The sequence below is a fragment of the Eretmochelys imbricata genome, chromosome 3 (genome assembly GCF_965152235.1).
Source record: "Eretmochelys imbricata isolate rEreImb1 chromosome 3, rEreImb1.hap1, whole genome shotgun sequence".
NCBI classification, from domain to species: domain Eukaryota; kingdom Metazoa; phylum Chordata; order Testudines; family Cheloniidae; genus Eretmochelys; species Eretmochelys imbricata.
In genome coordinates, this window is record NC_135574.1 from 138,668,879 (window position 1) to 138,687,956 (window position 19,078).

Consider the following 19,078-nt stretch of genomic DNA (forward strand, 5'->3'; position numbering starts at 1 on the left):
GCCAGCAGGAAGTGCTTATCAAGCCAATCATCACTCACTCAATTAAGTGACACCCGGAATTAGGGTCATGCAGCTGAACCTCACACACTCTTCCGTGAAAGTTTAAGATTTCAGACCCAAAACAAGGATTGGGGGGGCGCCCTGAGGAGGAGGATTCTCCAAGCTGTCCTTCCTGCATACCTCCCCTCCATGCCATCAATTGAAGATGTCTGACAGGCGGGATTCAGAAGAAGAAAAACTCAGTACTCTTTCTGATGTGGCAAAATTCAACTACGCCTTGAAGCAGTTTCAGACACTGATTGGAAAAACAGTCGCCCAGAAGAGGGAGGAAAGATTAGGGGTGTACATTAAAGATCAGGGTAAGAGGCATTGTCTTTCTGATTGAGCGACTGTGTAATTTTGGAGTGGAGGCTGGGTAGCTAGGTGGGATGGCCCAGGATTCTACAGAAGACCCCAAACTGGCATACAGGCTATGGCTCGCCTTCCATCCTTTAAAGGGAAATATGCAGATTGTGCTAAGAAAATATTTTCCCTGATAAGCTAAAACCTACAGCAGTCTTATTCTAGCCAGATTCTGTTGCTGAGCCATTTACCCACAAAAATGTATTCTGCCTGGCAGCATCCCCACATGGTGATTCCCCATAATAGTACTTGATTAATCTTTATGTAGTGATCTGTGTTTTTGAATGAATCAAACACATGAACCAATTAATTGTCCAAGTCAATCAATTTATATTATCATAAGTAACTCAACCTCAAGTGGGTTGTTATCACTGCAGGCCAGCAGCTTTACGTGCACAAAAAAGTCAGTTTTATCACATACTCTGTCCTCAGTATATCTCTGGGGGGCAGGTTAGCAGAATGCTGTCTTAACACCTCTCAGAGGAAGCCAGAATTGGGAGTGGAAAGTTTCCACGCCATTTTCCTTCCCACCCCACCGGTTTTCTAGGCTGCACTGTTTGTTTGTAAATTACTTGTCAACCCATGAGATTTTTGGAAATTAAGAAGGCTGAAATTTCTTTGGCAGGGATGCTAGAATGAATTCAACAAGAAGACTGAGAACTTAAACATTAATGATGCTGAAGGCGAAATCAAGCCAGGAACCAAATGTAGTATCATAGAAATGTAGGGATGGAATGGACCTCAAGAGGTGATCTAGTCCAGCACCCTGTACTGAGGCAGGCCCAAGTAAACCTAGACAATCCCTGACAGGTGTTGATCTAACCTGTTCTTAAAACCTCCAATGATGGTGTCAAGGTTCCTCCCCCACTCTGAACTCTAGGGTACAGATGTGGGGACCTGCATGAAAAACCTCCTAAGCTTATCTTTACCAGCTTAGGTCAAAACTTCCCCAAGGTACAAAGTATTCCACCCGTGGTCCTTGGAATGGCCGCTACCACCACCAAACTAATACTGGTTACTGGGGAAGAGCTGTTTGGACGCGTCTTTCCCCCCAGAATACTTCCCAAAACCTTGCACCCCACTTCCTGGACAAGGTTTGGTAAAAAAGCCTCACCAATTTGCCTAGGTGACTACAGACCCAGACCCTTGGATCTTAAGAACAATGAACAATCCTCCCAACACTTGCACCCCCCCTTTCCTGGGAAATGTTGGATAAAAAGCCTCACCAATTTGCATAGATGACCACAGACCCAAACCCTTGGATCTGAGAACAATGAAAAAGCATTCAGTTTTTTACAAGAAGACTTTTAATAAAAAATAGAAGTAAATAGAAATAAAGAAATCCCCCCTGTAAAATCAGGATGGTAGATATCTTACAGGGTAATTAGATTCAAAAACATAGAGAACCCCTCTAGGCAAAACCTTAAGTTACAAAAAAGATACACAGACAGAAATAGTTATTCTATTCAGCACAATTCTTTTCTCAGCCATTTAAAGAAATCATAATCTAACACATACCTAGCTAGATTACTTACTAAAAGTTCTAAGACTCCATTCCTGTTCTGTCCCTGGCAAAAGCAGCATACAGACAGACACAGACCCTTTGTTTCTCTCCCTCCTCCCAGCTTTTGAAAGTATCTTGTCTCCTCATTGGTCATTTTGGTCAGGTGCCAGCGAGGTTACCTTTAGCTTCTTAACCCTTTACAGGTGAGAGGAGCTTTCCCCTGGCCAGGAGGGATTTCAAAGGGGTTTACCCTTCCCTTTATATTTATGACAGATGGAGATGCCACAACCCCCCGTGGAAGCCTATTCCAGAGCTTAACTACCCTTATAGTTAGAAAGCTTTTCATAATATGTAACCTAAATCTCCTTTTCTGCAAATTACACGCATTTCTTGTCCTACTTTCAGTGGACAAGGAGAACAATTCATCACCATCCTCTTTATAACAGCCCCTAGTATATTTAAAAAGTGTTATCAGGTCCACCCTTTTCCTCAGTCTTTTTGCCTCGAGATTGAACAAGCCCCCCTTTTTTTTTAAACTTTCCTCAGAGGTCTGGTTTTCTAAACCTTTTATCATTTTTGTTGCTCTCTTCTCAATGCTCTCCAATTTGTCCACATCTTTCCTAAGGTGTGGCGCCCAGAATTGGACCCAGTACTCCAGCTTAGGCCTTCTCACCAGTGCTGAGTAAAGCTGGGAAATTGTCTCCTGTGTCTTATACAAAACATTCTTGTGAATACACCTGAGAATGATATTAGCCTTTTCACAACTGCATTACATTGTTGGCTTATCTTCAATTTGTGATCCACTATAACCCCCAGATACTTTTCAGCAGTACTATTACTTAGCCAGTTATTCCCCAGTTTGTAGTTTTTCATTTAATTTTTCCTTTCTAAATTTAATATTTTGTGCTTGTCTTTATTGAATTCCATCTTGTTGAATTCAGACCAATTCTCCAATTTGTCAAGGTAGTTTTGAATTCTAATCCTGTCTCCAAAGTGCTTACAATCCCTCCCAGCTTGGTGTCATCTGCAAATTTTATAAGCATACTCTCTACTCCATTATTCCAAATCATTAATGAAAATATTGGCTAGTACTGGACCCAGGACTGACTCCTGCAGGACCCCACTAGGTAGACCCTCCCAGTTAGACACTGAACCTTTTGAGTATGGTCTTTCAAGGAGTTGTGCACCCATCTTATAGTATTTACCTCAGACCATAATTCCCTATTTTGCTTATGAGAATGTCATGTGGGACTGTGTCAAAATTTTTTCCCAAATCAAGATCTATCTCATCTACTGCTCCCCTCCTCCCGACCCCCAATCCACTGGGCCAGTCACCTTGCCAAAGAAGGAAATATGAGAAGAAACAATTTGCTAGTGTTCAACTCTGATGGATTTTTTTGTTTTGTTATTCTTGTTCCAATACAGATGAAATAGATTATGATACATTCTGTGAGACAGTACAAACCCTCTTTGGTCCAGAAGTGAAGGATCAAGATGTTAAGACCTTTTTCAGGAAGATTAGCAACAACCCTGATGGAAGGATAGAATGGTGTGAGGTAAGGTTTATAAATAATCTGAAATAGTGATATGCCAGATTAATTTACGCAAGTATGTAGTCATTGATACCATGGAATAAGAATGGATTCATGGAGAATGTACATAATCAAAGTGACATTTCCATGTCATTTATTACTGCTTCTATAAATCTTTCATCTGCTACAGGCCAAAACACTTTTTTAAAAAAGGATCTGGCTTTGAGTCTAGATGGAAAATTAGCTAAAACTATTGTTCTGGTTGGTTAGAGACTCAGTGAGAGGCAAATGTGAAGGACTGGCTTAGGGCATCTTGTTTGTAATAATATGAGCCTTTAACCAAGATGTTAACAAAACCCAATAATAAATACAATTTTGACAAGCTGAGAAAGAAAGAGGAAGCATATATGTTTTAGTTTGGTGGTGAACAGTTAAAAATACATGAACAGCCAACAATCATAGGGACAAATTTTGTCTTTGGATGCACACAAGTCTCCAATGAGAGCATACACATTGCAGGAGAGGGGAGCTAAATGTATCCCTTGGACTTTTTCCTCTCTAAAATCTGCTCTCACTTGAGGGGTTATTAAATATATCAGGGTCAAAACTTCCAAAATGCTGAGCATCTGCTGCACGATACTGACTTGCTAGCTCCCATTGATTGGGAGGGGTTAGTGCCTTGAAAGATGTGACCCTTTTGGTGCCGTGTGTTAGGGGTACAATAAGCATTGTTCAGGGTAAAATTTAACCAACAAATACCATGCTCCTAGGTGCAAAAATTAACATATAAGGCCTGGCTCTGCCCTCAGGAAAAATCTAGCTTCCATGGGAATTGTACTTCTGTATGAAAATGCAAGTTGGACCCAAACTCTCACATTTAGGTACCTGAATGAGTATGTAGGTGCTCAGATACTTCCTGTAAAGGACTGGCTGCCTTGTGGGTGTGTCATGAGGATTCATTAACTCTTACAGCAGGGACAAATTTGGCTCTTTAATTATTAAATGGAAAGGGTTAGAGAAGTGGCGGCATTTTAACTGAAAGGTGCTTAATCATTGAATTGCCATGGTTATTACTGAGCCTATACCAAAGAAGTATATGATTCTAAATAAAAATATTCATGGAAAATAGCTTTACAAGCAGTCATTCTGTGTAGGATGTCTAGCTGTATGCTGTAGCCAACCTATGCCAACTGTACCCATGATATCCTATTGCCATAAGATTTTAATCTTCCACTTGGACAACTACCAGAGCTGGGCACTAGGGACCTGATAATACCTAATAGTGCCTTTCCTAGGATTGCACTGTCAGCATTGGCTATATGGGCTCAGACTTATTTGACTGCCCTTGTGGCCCAGAGGGACAGTGTTACTAACTAAACCATGTTATAAATTCAACAGGCAGACTTCTTAGTTACTCTGGAACATCAAATGATGTTTAGTGATCTCTGAGCTACCCAGCTCTTAGCCTTTGATAATCCATACAGAACATCTTCATATAATTTTCTAGTACCACCGCAGCGGCAACGCGTTTGGTCCTGACAGTCTGGTAAAAGAGCTTCCATCCTAGATTGATTCTATCAAGTCCCCGACTTAAATATTTTTGCTTGTGATTTTGTTCTTTATGATATCACTCTACTAACAAATTATTCTCAGGTCAACTGTGAGTGTCAAGACCAAAAAAAAAAAAAAATGCTTCACATTATCTGTAGGACTTGGATGAAAGCTATGATATGGTTGGCTGAAGAGGCTTCCAAACATCATGTAGTTAACTTCCAGTCAATGTACTTGAATTGACAGGACCTTTTTATCCGCTAGGTCTTTAAATCGTGACCAACCTTTCTGTTACAGCATTCACCGAGTGAAAAGTAAATGTAAAACTTTTCTCCCTGCATGTCCTCCCCTTACATTTCTTCCTTCTTGCCTCCTCTCTTAAGATGAGACTTGAAAGGAGAAGCTGTTGCTAACCGTCTCTCTCCAGTTTTCCTTTGAAACTCTGCTAGCAATAGAAAAGAAGACAATGGGCATTTTCAGTGTTACAAGTACATGGTGCACAAGAAACGGGTTCTTGAAATAGCCAGTGGTGTTAAGAAATATACCAGCTACACTATAGGAGTAGCCAAATTCTAGTCCCTGCAAGAACCTCTGCATCACTTCAATCTTGTAGTATCCCTTTGCAAGGGGAGCGGGGGTGCAGGCAGAGTGACTAAACAAATGGGCCTCTGCACTTCCTGTATACTGCTGAGGCAGACTTCACACCTATCCTAAACAGAGCAGCATGGAGAGGACCAGGTGGCAGCAGCCTGGGGAGGATGTACTAAATCCATGGTTTAAGAGAGAGTGAGCCTTGCACAGGGACTGTGGAAGGGTAGGAATGGCTATTCAGGCCCCACAGCTGATATAGTGGCAGTGTAGGAGGGGTTGTGCTGGGGAGAAGGGTGAATTCCAGCTTCCCCATCCTCCCAAACCTTAGCTTGATCGCCACTTAGTCAGAATATGTTCCTGGGAGGGGTGAATTTTGCCTGAGAGTGTAATTCAGCCAATAATTGGGTTAAGGCTGTTGTAAAAGAGTACAGGGAAAATGAAAATGACAAAATGACAACCAACATTACCCACGTACATTAGGGAAAAGATTTTAAATTACTCAGCGCATCTTCATTACTTCCCTTTACAACAGCACTGAGAAAAAAAATGGTTTGATGTACAATTTTTTGGCACATTGTGCCAGGGCCAGTTCTAGGATTTTTGCTGCCCCAAGCAAAAAAAATTTGGCCACCCCCACTTTTTTTTCATACCCCCCCGCCCCCGGCTCCGCCCCAACTCTGCTCCTTCCCAACCCCTTCCCCAAATGCCCGGCCCCTCCTCCTCCCCCAGGTGTGCCGCATTTCTCCCCCCATTACTTCCTGCTTCTTCCCCCCCAACCCCCCACCCTAGCTCACCTCCCCTCCGCCTGCTCCCCTGAACATGCCACTGCTCTGCGTCTCCCCCCCCCTTCTCAGGCAAGGGAGAGGCAGCGCGTTCAGGGGAGCAGGTGGAGTGGAGGTGAGCGAAGGTGGGGAGGGAGCACAGGAAGTAACGGTGGGGGTAGAGGAACCGCTCCCCACCCCAGCTCACCTCCACTCTACCACCGCCGCCTCCCCCGATCGTGCCGCCGCTCAGCTTCCCCTCCCTCCCTCCCAGGCTTGCCGCGCCAAACAGGTGTTCCGCGTGAGGCAAGCCTGGGAGGGCGGGGGGAGAAGCAGAGTGGTGGTGGTGCACTCAGGGGAGCGGGCGGAGGTGGAGCGGAGATGAGCTGGGGTGGCGGGGGCACATTTCTAGGGGCAGCATGTCTGGCACTGGAATGCCGCCCCTAGAACTGTGCCACCACAAGCTGGTGCCTAGAGCCGTCCCTGCACTGTGCACAAGAGGGGATAGCAGTTGTTAATGTACTCACCACTGTTATTAAAAGGTGGATGCAAAGGGACTAAAAGAAATGAAAGAACATAGGAATGTTAATGAAGGCTGCTATTCATCAGCCAACCATGCTTCAGATGGTAAAAAAGACCAGTCCTGCTGGATGAGGTTGTGCATTTGGTTTGGTGAGGCCTTTTTAGCCCACACTGGAACAGCATTTAACATTTCCTCCTTGAGAGTTGTACATCTTAAAACTTGATGCAGAACAGAGGATTCCTGGGCGCTCTGGGGAGCAGATGCACGAAGGGGTTATTTTGTTAACTGAGGTGTTAACAATGTCCGGAGCAATCATAGAAACATAGAATATTAGGGTTGAAAGGGATCTCAGGAGGTCATCTGTCCAACCCCCTGCTCAAAGCAGGACCAATCCCCAGCTAAATCATCCCAGCCAGGGCTTTGTCAACCCTGACCTTAAAAACCTCTAAGGAAGGAGATTCCACCACCTCCCTAGGTAACGCATTCCAGTGCTTCACCACCCTCCTAGTGAAAAAATTTTTCCTAATATCCAACCTAAACATCCCCCACTGCAACTTGAGACCATCACTCCTTGTTCTGTCATCTGCTACCACTGAGAACAGTCTAGACCCATCCTCTTTGGAACCCCCTTTCAGGTAGTTGAAAGCACCTATCAAATCCCCCCTCATTTTTCTCTTCTGCAGACTAAACAATCCCAGTTCCCTCAGCCTCTCCTCATAAGTCATGTGTTCCAGTCCCCTAATCATTTTTGTTGCCCTCCGCTGGATGCTTTCCAATTTTTCCACATCCTTCTTGTAGTGTGGGGCCCAAAAGTGGACACAGTACTCCAGTTGAGGCCTCACCAATGTTGAATAGAGGGGAACGATCACATCCCTCAGTCTGCTGGCAATGCCCCTACTTATACAGCCCAAAATGCCGTTAGCCTTCTTGGCAACAAGGGCACACTGTTGACTCATATCCAGTTTCTTGTCCACTGTAACCCCTAGGTCCTTTTCTGCAGAACTGCTGCCTAGCTGCTCGGTCCCTAGTCTGTAGCAGTGCATGGGATTCTTCTGTCCTAAGTGTAGGACTCTGCACTTGTCTTTGGTGAACCTCATCAGATTTCTTTTGGCCCAATCCTCTAATTTGCCTCTAAGTCCCTCTGTATCCTATCCCTTCCCTTCAGCGTATCTACTACTCCTCCCAGTTTAGTGTCATCTGTAAACTTGCTGAGGGTGCAATCCACACCATCTTCCAGATCATTTAGATATTGAACAAAACCGGCCCCATGACCGACCTCCACTTGATACCGGCTGCCAACTAGACATGGAGCCATTGATCACTACCCGTTGAGCCCGACAACCTAGCCAGCTTTCTATCCACCTTATAGTCCATTCATCCAGCCCATACTTCTTTAACTTGCTGGCAAAAATACTGTGGGAGACCGTACCAAAAGCTTTGCTAAAGTCAAGGAATAACACGTTCACTGCTTTCCCCTCATCCACAGGGTCAGTTATCTCGTCATAGAAGGCAATTAGATTAGTCAGGCATGACTTGCCCTTGGTGAATCCATGCTGACTGTTCCTAATCACTTTCCTCTCCTCTAAGTGCTTCAGAATTGATTCCTTGAGGAATCAAACCTCGTTCATTCCAGCCTCCAAAACTGGGCAGGCAGGCTCATCTAAACAGAACAAAAATAGCTTTGAGAAGTTTCTCCTGAACCAAAACATCTTCTATACAATTCAGTCAGTCTAGGAAGCATGAAGAGGCAATTTATACCCAAGGCCATGGTTAGCTGGAGAAAGAAAATGGAGGTTATGTCCATTAATGGCTATTAGCCAGGATGGGTAAAGAACAGTGTCCCTAGCCTCTGTTTGTCAGAGGGTGGAGATTGGATGGCAAGAGAGAGAGCATTACCTGTTAGGTTCACTCCCTCTGGGGCACCTGGCATTGGCCACTGTCAGTAGATAGGATACTGGGCTGGATGGACCTTTGGTCTGACCCACTATGGCCATTCTTATGTTCTTATGCATTTATATGAAAGTGTGGATTTATGAAGGGCATGTACAGTGGAATAAATCCTCCTCGGCCCCCAAAAAGGAATAGACTCTCCAGCTAGCATTTTTAGTAGATCTGGTTGAAGTCTGTCAAAATATGTTTTTTAAAAAAACAAAATGGTTTTTCAACCAAAATGATTTTGGTCAAAATTTTCTGGTGTTTTGTTTCTTTGTTTTGTTTTTGTTTTTGAAAATCAACATTTGTTTTGGCTGTGATTGGGGAAAAATGAAAAAAAATAATAAAAAAAAAGAAACATTTTATTTTTCTGCAAAAAATAAGCATTTTCCAACCAGTTTTAGTTATAAGTGCTTGGGAAAGAAACCAGGTTGAAGCTGGCTGGAGGACTCTCTTCTCACCACTGAGAAGTATCAAAGGAGTGGAAAGGACTGGTTAGCATCTGTAAATGATCATTAACAAGAGGCAGCAGCCTGGTGGCATGACATAGATTCATTCAGTTTAAGGCCAGAAGGGACCATTGCCTCATGTAACTTGGCCTCCTGTATAACTCAGGCTGTTAAATTTCCTCTAGCTACCTCTGTATTGAGCTCAGTAACTTGTGGTGAGTTACTCCCCAGTTATGTCTTTGTTGGTGGCAGTGTGGAATAGCACTTGGAACTTCCTGCTCCAGAAAGCACAGGTGGAGGAGAATCTCTATAGTCTTTTGGCAGCAGAAGGTCTCTAACACAGCTGAGCAGTTCTGATTCCATCCCAGTAAAGGGCAATAGTATACATAATACTTGCTAGTTTATTACAAATTCTCAGGGTTACCAAAGCAACATGAGAATGTGACAAACTTGGAAGCAGTTTTGATGTTTTTTCCCCCCCAACTACAACCTGGGGTAGAGGGGAGGATGCGTTTTGTTGTGATTGCTTGTTTTGTGCAGTTTCCAGCTGTTTACCTGATCTGGGAAACTCTTAAAGGACACCTGGACCTCTGGCTGCTTTAGAAACAGGAATACAAAAACCCTTGCTGGATGAGGATTTTAAACATCTATGCTACTCAATTAGTGTGCCACCAGCACAAATGCTGTCTGAAAGTCCCAGACCTATAAGCATTCTTCAGGAACATGGTAGTAAATGCCAGCATTTGAATTCATTGTGTTAGAGCAGAGATTCATTAAAAACTATCAATTGGAGAGCACATGGGCTGGTGACTTTTATATTTGTACCTAGGGTGCATAAGATGCCTATTAATATGGAGGAAAATAGTGTAATGTAAAATTGAATTAACATCTCACTTCATAGACAGCTCTTGGAAATGGAGGTCACAGATTATACAGGATACTGTGGGAGGGAAATTTGAGATTTTAAAATGTCTCCACTCTTCAAAAGAATGTTTATTTTTCCTTGCAAGAAATGTATGTAATGACTAATAATACAGAATAGTTAGAAAGTCACCCCAGCAATTCATTATGAAAGTGGAAATGCTTAATTATGTGTGAGACATTTCCCTCTGGTGTTAACTGGACTGGTGATCTGCTAGGTCACTCCAATCCTTGACTCTGGGAGCCAGCCTTACCCTGCTCTGCTGTGAGAACCCCCACTCCTGGGCTGTTCACGCACAGCCTCTGGCATGTAAGCTGCTCCTTGGATTGTGCAACCGAATGACACTAGCCAATATCTCCGGTCCCAGACACAACTCTAGGAACCTCCATCTTGCAGTGTCCAGTTATGCCTGCTGCAAGCTTATATGAGTTTGTCAGTTTAACAAAGAAATATATATGCACCAGGCTTGTTATCCCAAGGGGAGTCTCTGACATATTTCAAACCAAATGCACTGCTTCAGATAGAATAAACAAATAAAATTTATCTCTGTAGTTAATAAATCTAAGTGATTATAAATCAAAGCATAACAAGTCAGATTTGGTCAAATGAAATAAAAGCAAAACGCATTCTAAGCTGATTCTAACATTAGAATGCCCTTACAAACTTAGATGCTTCCTACCACAGGTTGGCTGGTTGCTCTTCAGCCAGGCTCTCTCCTTTGATCAGCGCATCAGTTGCTTGGTGTGGTGTATGTAGATGTAGGTGGAAGAGAGAGAAAGAGTATGGTAAATGTCTCTCCCTTTTATCATGTCCTTTCTTCCCTCTTGGCTTTGGCCCCCTCCCCTTTAGAGTCAGGTAAGCATTACCCCATCGAAGTCCCAAACTGACCAAAGGAAGGGGGGTGACTCACTTGAGAGTCCAACAGATCCTTTTGTTGCTGCCTAGGCCAGCGTCCTTTATTCCTGTGGGCTGGGCTAGGTTTATCCCATACATGCCTGATGAGGTGTGAACTGCCTCTCTGCTCTTGGAGAGTTTTTGCCTGGGTTTATTTTAAGCCATGAAGACACATTTTCAGCCTCATAACTATATACATGAAATTATAACCTATAACATTACTATAACAACAATTACTATGACATCACTATGACATCAATGCTCAGTGCATCACGGGCCTTCCGAAGACACCTGACATGACAAACTTGGCATTGGATACCACACAATCATTTTACCAGGATGAACATGGAGGTGCAGGGTGTTCCCCCGAGGTACAGAGTGTCACAATGTGATGACTAGAAATAGAAGGAATTAAAGAAAAGAAAGTTCTATTGAAGCTATTTCATCTACGTTTAGCCATAACCAGCATTCTTTGAAATATGACACTGCAAAGAAAAGTTGCAGGGTTTTTCGTTAGTGTGAAATCTGCTGATAATGGGAATTAGAAGCTATCTGTACACCTTGAACGACTTTATAAATGACAGCACATAAATCTAGGAAATGTATCATGTGGAGACTGGGTAATAAATGGAAATGGAAGCAAGACCTGAAAACTGAAATACGATCACCTGCAGAGTCCTGAAATTGTCCAGATTTTACTTATACTAAAACAGGGCAACCATTGTTTTCCCCCTCAGTGTGGTCAGCTACTCAATCAGCTTCCCACAGCTGTTCTCACTGCTTTTCCCCCAGCCGCAGCCCTCTCCAGGACTGCTTTTAGTATTAGCTCCCCAGGCAGCCCTCTCCCCGGGCTGTTTTAACCCCTTCAGGGCCAGAGCAGGGTGACCACCCCACTACAAGGACAACCTGGGGAACTACAGGCCAATCAGCTTAACTTCAGTACCCAGAAAGACAATGGACCAAATAATTAAGCAATCAATTTGCAAATACCTAGATAAAGATAATAAGGTGATAAGTAACAGCCAGCATGGATTTGTTGGATTTGAATAAATCGAGCCAAACCAACCTAATAGCTTTCTTTCACAGGGTAACAAGCCTTGTGCCAGGGGGGGGGTGAGGGGAGCAGTAGATGTGGTCTATCTTGACTTTAGTAAGGCTTTTGATACTGTCTTGCATGACCTTCTCATAAACAAACTGGGGAAATACAACCTAGATGGAACTATCAGGTGGGTGCATAACTGGTTGGAAAACCATTCCCAGAGAGTAGTTATCAGTGGTTCACAGTCAAGATGGAAGGACATATTGAGTGGGGTCCCACAAGGATTCATTCTGGGTCCAGTTCTGTTCAATATTTTCATCAATGATTTCGAGAATGGCACAGAGAGTACACTTATAAAGTTTGCAGATGATACCAGCTGGGGGGATTGCAGGTGCTTTGGAGGATAGGATTAAAATTCATAATGATCTGGACAAACTGGAGAAATAGTCTGACGGAAATAGGATGAAATTCAATAAGGACAAATGCAAAGTACTCCACTTAGGAAGGAACAATCAGCTGCACACATGCAAAATGGAAAATGACTACCTAGGATGCATCCGATGAAGTGAGCTGTACCTCACGAAAGCTTATGCTCAAATAAATTTCTTAGTCTCTAAGGTGCCACAAGTACTCCTTTTCTTTTTGCGAATACAGACTAACACAGCTGCTACTCTGATACCTAGGAAGGAGTACTGCACAAAGCGATCGGGCGATCATAGTGGGCCACAAGCTAAATATGAGTCAACAGTGTAGCAACTGTTGCAAAAAAACCAAACATCAATCTGGGATGTATTAGCAGCAGTCTTGTAAGCAAAACACGGGAAATATTTTTTCCGCTCTACTTCACGCTGATTAGGCCTCAACTGGAGTAATGTGTCCAATTCTGGGTGTCACATTTCAGGAAAGATATGGACAAACTGGAGAAAGTCCAGAGAAGAGCAACAAAAATGATTAAAGATCTAGAAAACATGACCTATGAGGGAAGATTAAAAAAATTGGGTTTGTTTAGTCTGGAAAAGAGAAGACTGGGGGGGGAGGGGAGGGGACGGACATGATGACAGTTTTCAAGTACGTAAAAGGTTGTTACAAGGAGGAGGGAGAAAAATTGTTTTCCTTAACCTCTGAGGAAAGGACAAGAAGCAATGGGCTTAAATTGCAGCAAGGGCAGTTTAGGTTGGACATTAGGAAAAACTTCCTGTCAGGGTGGTTAAGCCCTGGAATAAATTGCCTAGGGGAGTTGCGGAGATTTGGAAGAGCAGGTTGGACAAACACCTGTCAGGGATGACCTAGATAATACTTAATCTTGCCATGAGTGCAGGGGACTGGACTAGATGTCCTCTCAAGGTCCCCTCCAGTCCTAATGACCTTCAGTTTATTGTCTGAGCCCATCCAACATTATGTCCACATCATAGGCGATGCGTGGGGGGGGCATGCGGGCTTGAGTGCTTCCCCCCCCCCCCGGTTTCTACTTGGCCTGCTGGGGGGGGGGGGAGAAGAGGGAGGGGGGTTCTGTCCTTCTCCCACTGCACCTACCCCCCGCCCCCTACATGCTCGGCCCCTGTCCCTGGCAGCTGAGCCCGGGCAGGGAGCAGAGGAGGCGGGACCAGCCACTTCTCACACGGGTCGCTCAGGGTGACTGCTTTGTGCAGCACAGCAGCTGCCTGCGAGGGAACCTGGCTGGGGCAGTGGCAGGAGCAGCGGGCCACCTTCCACCCAGACCCAGCTGCCAGGGACAGGGGAAGAGTGAGCCGGAATCCCCTCTCCCGCCTGGCACATTTCCGGCTTGCTGGGCTCCTGTCCCCAGCATCCGGCCCTGGGCACGGGGGTGGCCTGCCACCACCTCCAGAGCCAGGCTTTCAGGCAACTGCTACGTTACACAGAGCAGTAACCAGCTTCAGCCACATGAGAAACAGCTGCGTCCTGCTCCCCTCAAGGACCCGGCTGCCAGGGAGAGCAGATGAACATCCTGGTGAGGAGGCACAGTGGGAGAAGGACAGAGCCCCCTGCACGTCCCCACTCAGGTAACACTGGCGGGGCTGGTTGAGCGTGGCAGCCCCAGGCTTGGTGTAGGGTGGTGGGCATCGCTGGGCAAAGGAGACTTGGGGCACTCATGTATCCTTCCCTTTAGATTGTGCCCCCCCCCCATATGGAGAGGCATGAGTCATTTAGGTCCACTGTAACTCATTCTTAGCTAAATTGGGCCAAACCAGTATCGGACCCAACGTGGCCAAAGGAATCCATAGCCATTTTTGATCTCTCATAACTGTGCATAAAATGATAGGACCAAATCATAAACATGTGTAGGTTGAATTAAGCTGGTTAGATATGGCTCTAATAAATTCAAATGGGTTTGACACCATTCCAAGATATTAGGCACAGGAGGAGTTTGTTTTATTTTTGGTTGATATCAACAGTTTAGTGGTGGCTGCAAGACAGGCAATTCTGGAGAATGGCAGTGCTCTCTAGTGATTCGAGCAGGGGACTGGAAACCAGTACTCTTGGGCTCTTCTCCTAGTTCAACCACGAGCTTTCACAAACCGGACTCCTGTTCTATCTCCACTCTGTCCACCTTTCACAGTCATCCCTCCATCCTTTCAGGCTCTCCCCTTCAAGCCTCATGTTCATTCCCAGCTTTCCCCTTTTCCTTCTATAGCTGCTTGGTCTCTTTCATACTGCAGTTTCTGTCTCTCTGTGAAATACGGATGGCCCTCTGCTGCCATCCAGGGTCAGAGGGACCACCATTCTTTGTACCCTCTTTCTCAGCAGTGATCTCACACGTTCACCCAGTCTCAACTATCAATGACTCTCCAGCCTTTGTCTGCACTTCTGACCTGTCTCTGACATCCCCTCCTGGTTGCACTGCCATCAGCTTCAATTTTGCCTGGCCAAAACAGAGCACCTTCCCTCTCAACTCCTTCTTTCTCAGCCACTGACAACCTCATCTCCCTCCATGTCACTCAGGCCTACAATCCGAGATTCTGTCTTTGACTCCCCCACTCTCCCTCAGGTTGAGAGGCAGAAGAACAGTTGTGAGTGTGTACACTAGTTGTATGTATGAATTTTTTTCTCTTCTTGTACTCTTTGTATTTTGCTTGCATGGACTTCGGGGTGAGCACTGGGTCTTTGTGTGTGTTTGGATGGCATCTTACCACAAAGGGTACATCTACACTGCAGTCCTAAATGTGACTGCACCATAGGTAGACATACCCATGTTAGCAATATGGCAGCGAATAAATATGTCAGTGAAGAGACAGTGGCATGGGCTTCAGTGAGGGCTAGAAATGTGAGTAGGTAATCACTGTCCCCAGTGTGTTTGTACGGACGGTGCTGCTGCATATACGCTAATAAATGTAACCATGCTAGCGTGGGTAAAGCTACTTGTGAGTATGTCTACTTGTGCTGTAATCTGACCTCGGACTGCAGTGTAGCCATACCTAAAAGGGGACCCAGTCTGGATTGGGGCCCCTGGGAGCTACTGCCATGTAAATATTAAATAACAATCGACACATTCAATTATAGCTCTTCAGCCTGAAACAAATCTTTCAATGTTTCCTGAAGAGGTTGTGTGCTAGTACTAGAAATAATCAAGGGATTTAATCAATTTTTAAAAGTGGCAAGAATCAACCATTTGCCATATTTTAGCATCATCAGTTTATATAAGAATTATTGGCTATGCTAAGGTTGATTTACTTCAGAGACCAAAGGAAGATGGCGATGCTGTGACATTGCAAAAGGAAACAATAGGGTGTGACTGCCAAGTGTCACTTAAGAAAACTGTACAGGTAAGAGGAACTCTAATTCATGTGTAGTTACAAGGAGAGACAACTGCAGAGCAGCAGTAAGAGGGGTCAGAAGGAAGAATGTAAAGGGTTGTGATTGACAGTTGATTGCAGTATCATTAAGAGTGTGAATGACTGAGGTCACAGCAATGGCATGAAAGATGAGAGCACTAAAGCTGCCTGCAAAACTATGCAGAATGTTCTGTACATGGCACTAAAGGGCATAAATTGGAATTCTCAGGATGGATAATAGATGTAATAAAAGAGAAAATGACTAGGTGAGACAAATGTGCGAATATTTGACTAGCACCCTAACACACTATTTTTAGAACTAGTGAGAGAAAGTAAATGAAGAGACTTTGATGGGGGATATGACCTATTTGGATCCCGGGAGCCCATGTAGCTGCTAAGGTAGAGTCAAGACTTCCAATCCCATTTTTTTCCTGTCAGATTTAGAGATTTTTTTTCAAACCACACAGGAAGGGATTAGGTGACTGAGTAACAGAGGCAGCTGGGTCTTCTTAACCCAGTCCCGGTGACATGCATAATGAAGAGAGGAGGAAAAGAGTGAAAAGTTATGCAGCACAGTGAGATGGGAGTCACTTCATGAGGAGACAGCTGCTCTGCTTTTGGACCCAGAGCATGGAGGGCTTTCCATTTTGGAACCTTTTCCCACCCTGGAATGGAGAGGGAGTAGACCTTTTGTTTCTATTTCGGGAGAGTACTGCGCAGACCACCAAAGCAGGGAACTCACCTTGCAACACACCTCTGTGTAATGTATAAAACAACCTTGTTTCAAGGTCTTCCCTATTCTCCCATGCCCTTGTTTTCCACATAAAATTGTATGGGGGAAAACCTCAAGGCTTCAAAATGGTGTGTGGTACAACTCCAGACGTTCAAATGTTCAGCTTTTCTCATGAGGATACAAAGTAATATATTTCTATTGTTTCAGTATTTCTTCCAATCCTATCCTGTACCAGGAAGTGCAGAAGTGTGGAAATGAAAAACATTTAAGACTTTTGCATGTAAAACATGAACTAGAGTGCTACACAAATAGTTTTTTTGCATTTTAATAGAATTACTATTTGCAGTAGCACCCACTAAGTGTTCGGTGTTTTCCAAACACTTCAGAAGAACACAGAATCTAAGAACAAACAAGTAGACAGTGGTCAGGGGAAGAGGAATAACAGTAGGTGATTAAATATATATATATATATATATATATATATATATATACAATTGTATAGATAGGTGATTATTTATAGAAAAGATGTTAAATAATACTGAGCAGAGTCAGGTGAATGTTTATCTTTATGCATATATTCATGTTTTTTAGAATTTTTTTTCTTGTGGATTTTCCTTAGATCTTTGGCTACTTTATAGTAGAAGGTGATGCCCTTGCTTCCCAACTAGATGAAGAAAACATGGTTTTCCTGGTGTCCCGAAGACAGCGAATTACAAAAGCAGGTGCCATCTTTTAATATTAATTCCAAAATCTATTCTAGTGCACACTTTTTTGAGGATACAATTATGAGGTCACGTGGCTGTTTGTTTGTTATGCACACTTCTTGTTCTACCATGTTCATAATTTACCCTCTTTTTTTAATCGTAGGCCCTCATCACTGTCCTGTTTGTACCTGAATATGTCTCAATACATTGAGCACACAGGCCTTGCCTATTCGCCCATTTTCTCAAATTCTTCCTGTTTTCTTCTTTTCTTCTTATTTTTAAATGACTAGATCACCTGACCCAAACTACTTCTTAACAAACCTCTTCTGCTCCTCCCACCCATCCCCACATTCCTCTGCAGCTTGCTGTATGGAACCAGCCCCATCCTCAAGATATTAATATTTGAAAGTTCAGTATGATTATTTAAAGCCAGTATTGAATAGTCTGCATTCTCATCCATTACATCTCTGAACTCCATCCCTTTACATATGGGAGCGAGGGAAGTGCTCTTAGCACCTTGTTCCTAGTTATGTATTTTGCCTAGTCTCCCTAGCTTTTTATAAATGTGAGATAAAGAAAAATGTTATTTCACTGGCAGGTGTCAAGAGACGAGATGTGATTAAGTGTATAGCAAAGGTGCCACAGTTGGATTTCATGATAACAGCATCTCAGAAGGGAACGTTAACCGTTTTTAACAGTCAGGTAATTCTGATTCATGCTAGATTTTTCTTTATCCCATTGTTTTGTATATTATGAACTGAAGAAGTATGAAACAGAAGTGCATGCTTATATGTAAAAGCTACATGTCTTTTTAACCAGGTAAATTTTGCTACAATTTTAAGTACTGAGGGAAATAGTCACTGGATTTATTTTTAGTGAATCTTGCCTACTTTCAAGCTTGCAACAGTTGTCTGAAAGTGCAGACACTTAAAATTTCAAAAGGTGGTTCCTCAGGACCTGTCGAGCTTTTTCTAAAAACTCAGGTGGCTTTTTTGGAGTTTGTTTTTTTTATTTTTTTACTTTTACAAAAAGCACAATTAGCTGTAGAACTCATTGCTACATATGTAAGTGAGAGCAAGGAGTCAAAAAAGGGTTGGACACTTATATGGTTATTTGAGAATATCCACGTTTAATAAGTTTAAAGGCACGCTTGCAGGAACTAAATCCTTGTGCTTCAGGGCATTTACCAGCCTCTTGAAACTTTTCCTATGCATTGGCAATTCTGTAAGTGTCTGCTCTGGGGTTATGTGACAGTGCAGGGCTTCTCCCCCACCTTACAACTGTCACCCGTGTGCTGCCACACAGATTTATTCGTTTCCACATGCGAGTGAAATGAAGAGAAAGCAGTCTTTTACCTCGCTCTTTGCTCTCAGGCTTCAGGGTCACCTCTCCTCGGGGTCTCTAGTGCCCTGCTCCTGACAGCTCCCCAGCTCTCGTCAGCTTGGCCCCCTTCCTGGAATAGTAGCCCCCGAGCTGTCTCCTTGAGCACCTGGCTCTTTGCTCTAGGGACTCCTCACGGGGTTAGCTTCTCTCCACCATGGCTTTTCTTCCCTAGGCACAGTCTGTCTCAATCACTGTCTGCTGCCTGGCCTCTAGCAGCCCTTTATTGGTCCAGGGGTAGCCCAGACCTTTTAACTGACTAGACTGGGCTCACCTGCTCTGACACAGGGGTATTGGGCCCAGTCTACTCACCTCCGTTACAGATTTCTTTTAACTTCTGAAGTATCTTCTATTGGCTGCCATCTGAGAC

The 19,078-nt window shown here is 43.9% G+C and overlaps 1 protein-coding gene across 1 annotated transcript in view; it reads left to right on the top strand.

Moving 5' to 3' along the window:
• Positions 1-205: 205 nt before the first annotated feature.
• Positions 206-19,078, top strand: part of WDR64 (WD repeat domain 64) — a 136,417-nt gene continuing 117,544 nt past the window's right edge. Inside the window, exons 1-4 of the mRNA XM_077812175.1 lie at positions 206-359; positions 3,332-3,462; positions 17,244-17,346; positions 17,927-18,030. Coding sequence (XP_077668301.1) covers positions 206-359; positions 3,332-3,462; positions 17,244-17,346; positions 17,927-18,030 — 492 coding nt within the window. The remainder of the gene's footprint in view (positions 360-3,331; positions 3,463-17,243; positions 17,347-17,926; positions 18,031-19,078) is intronic.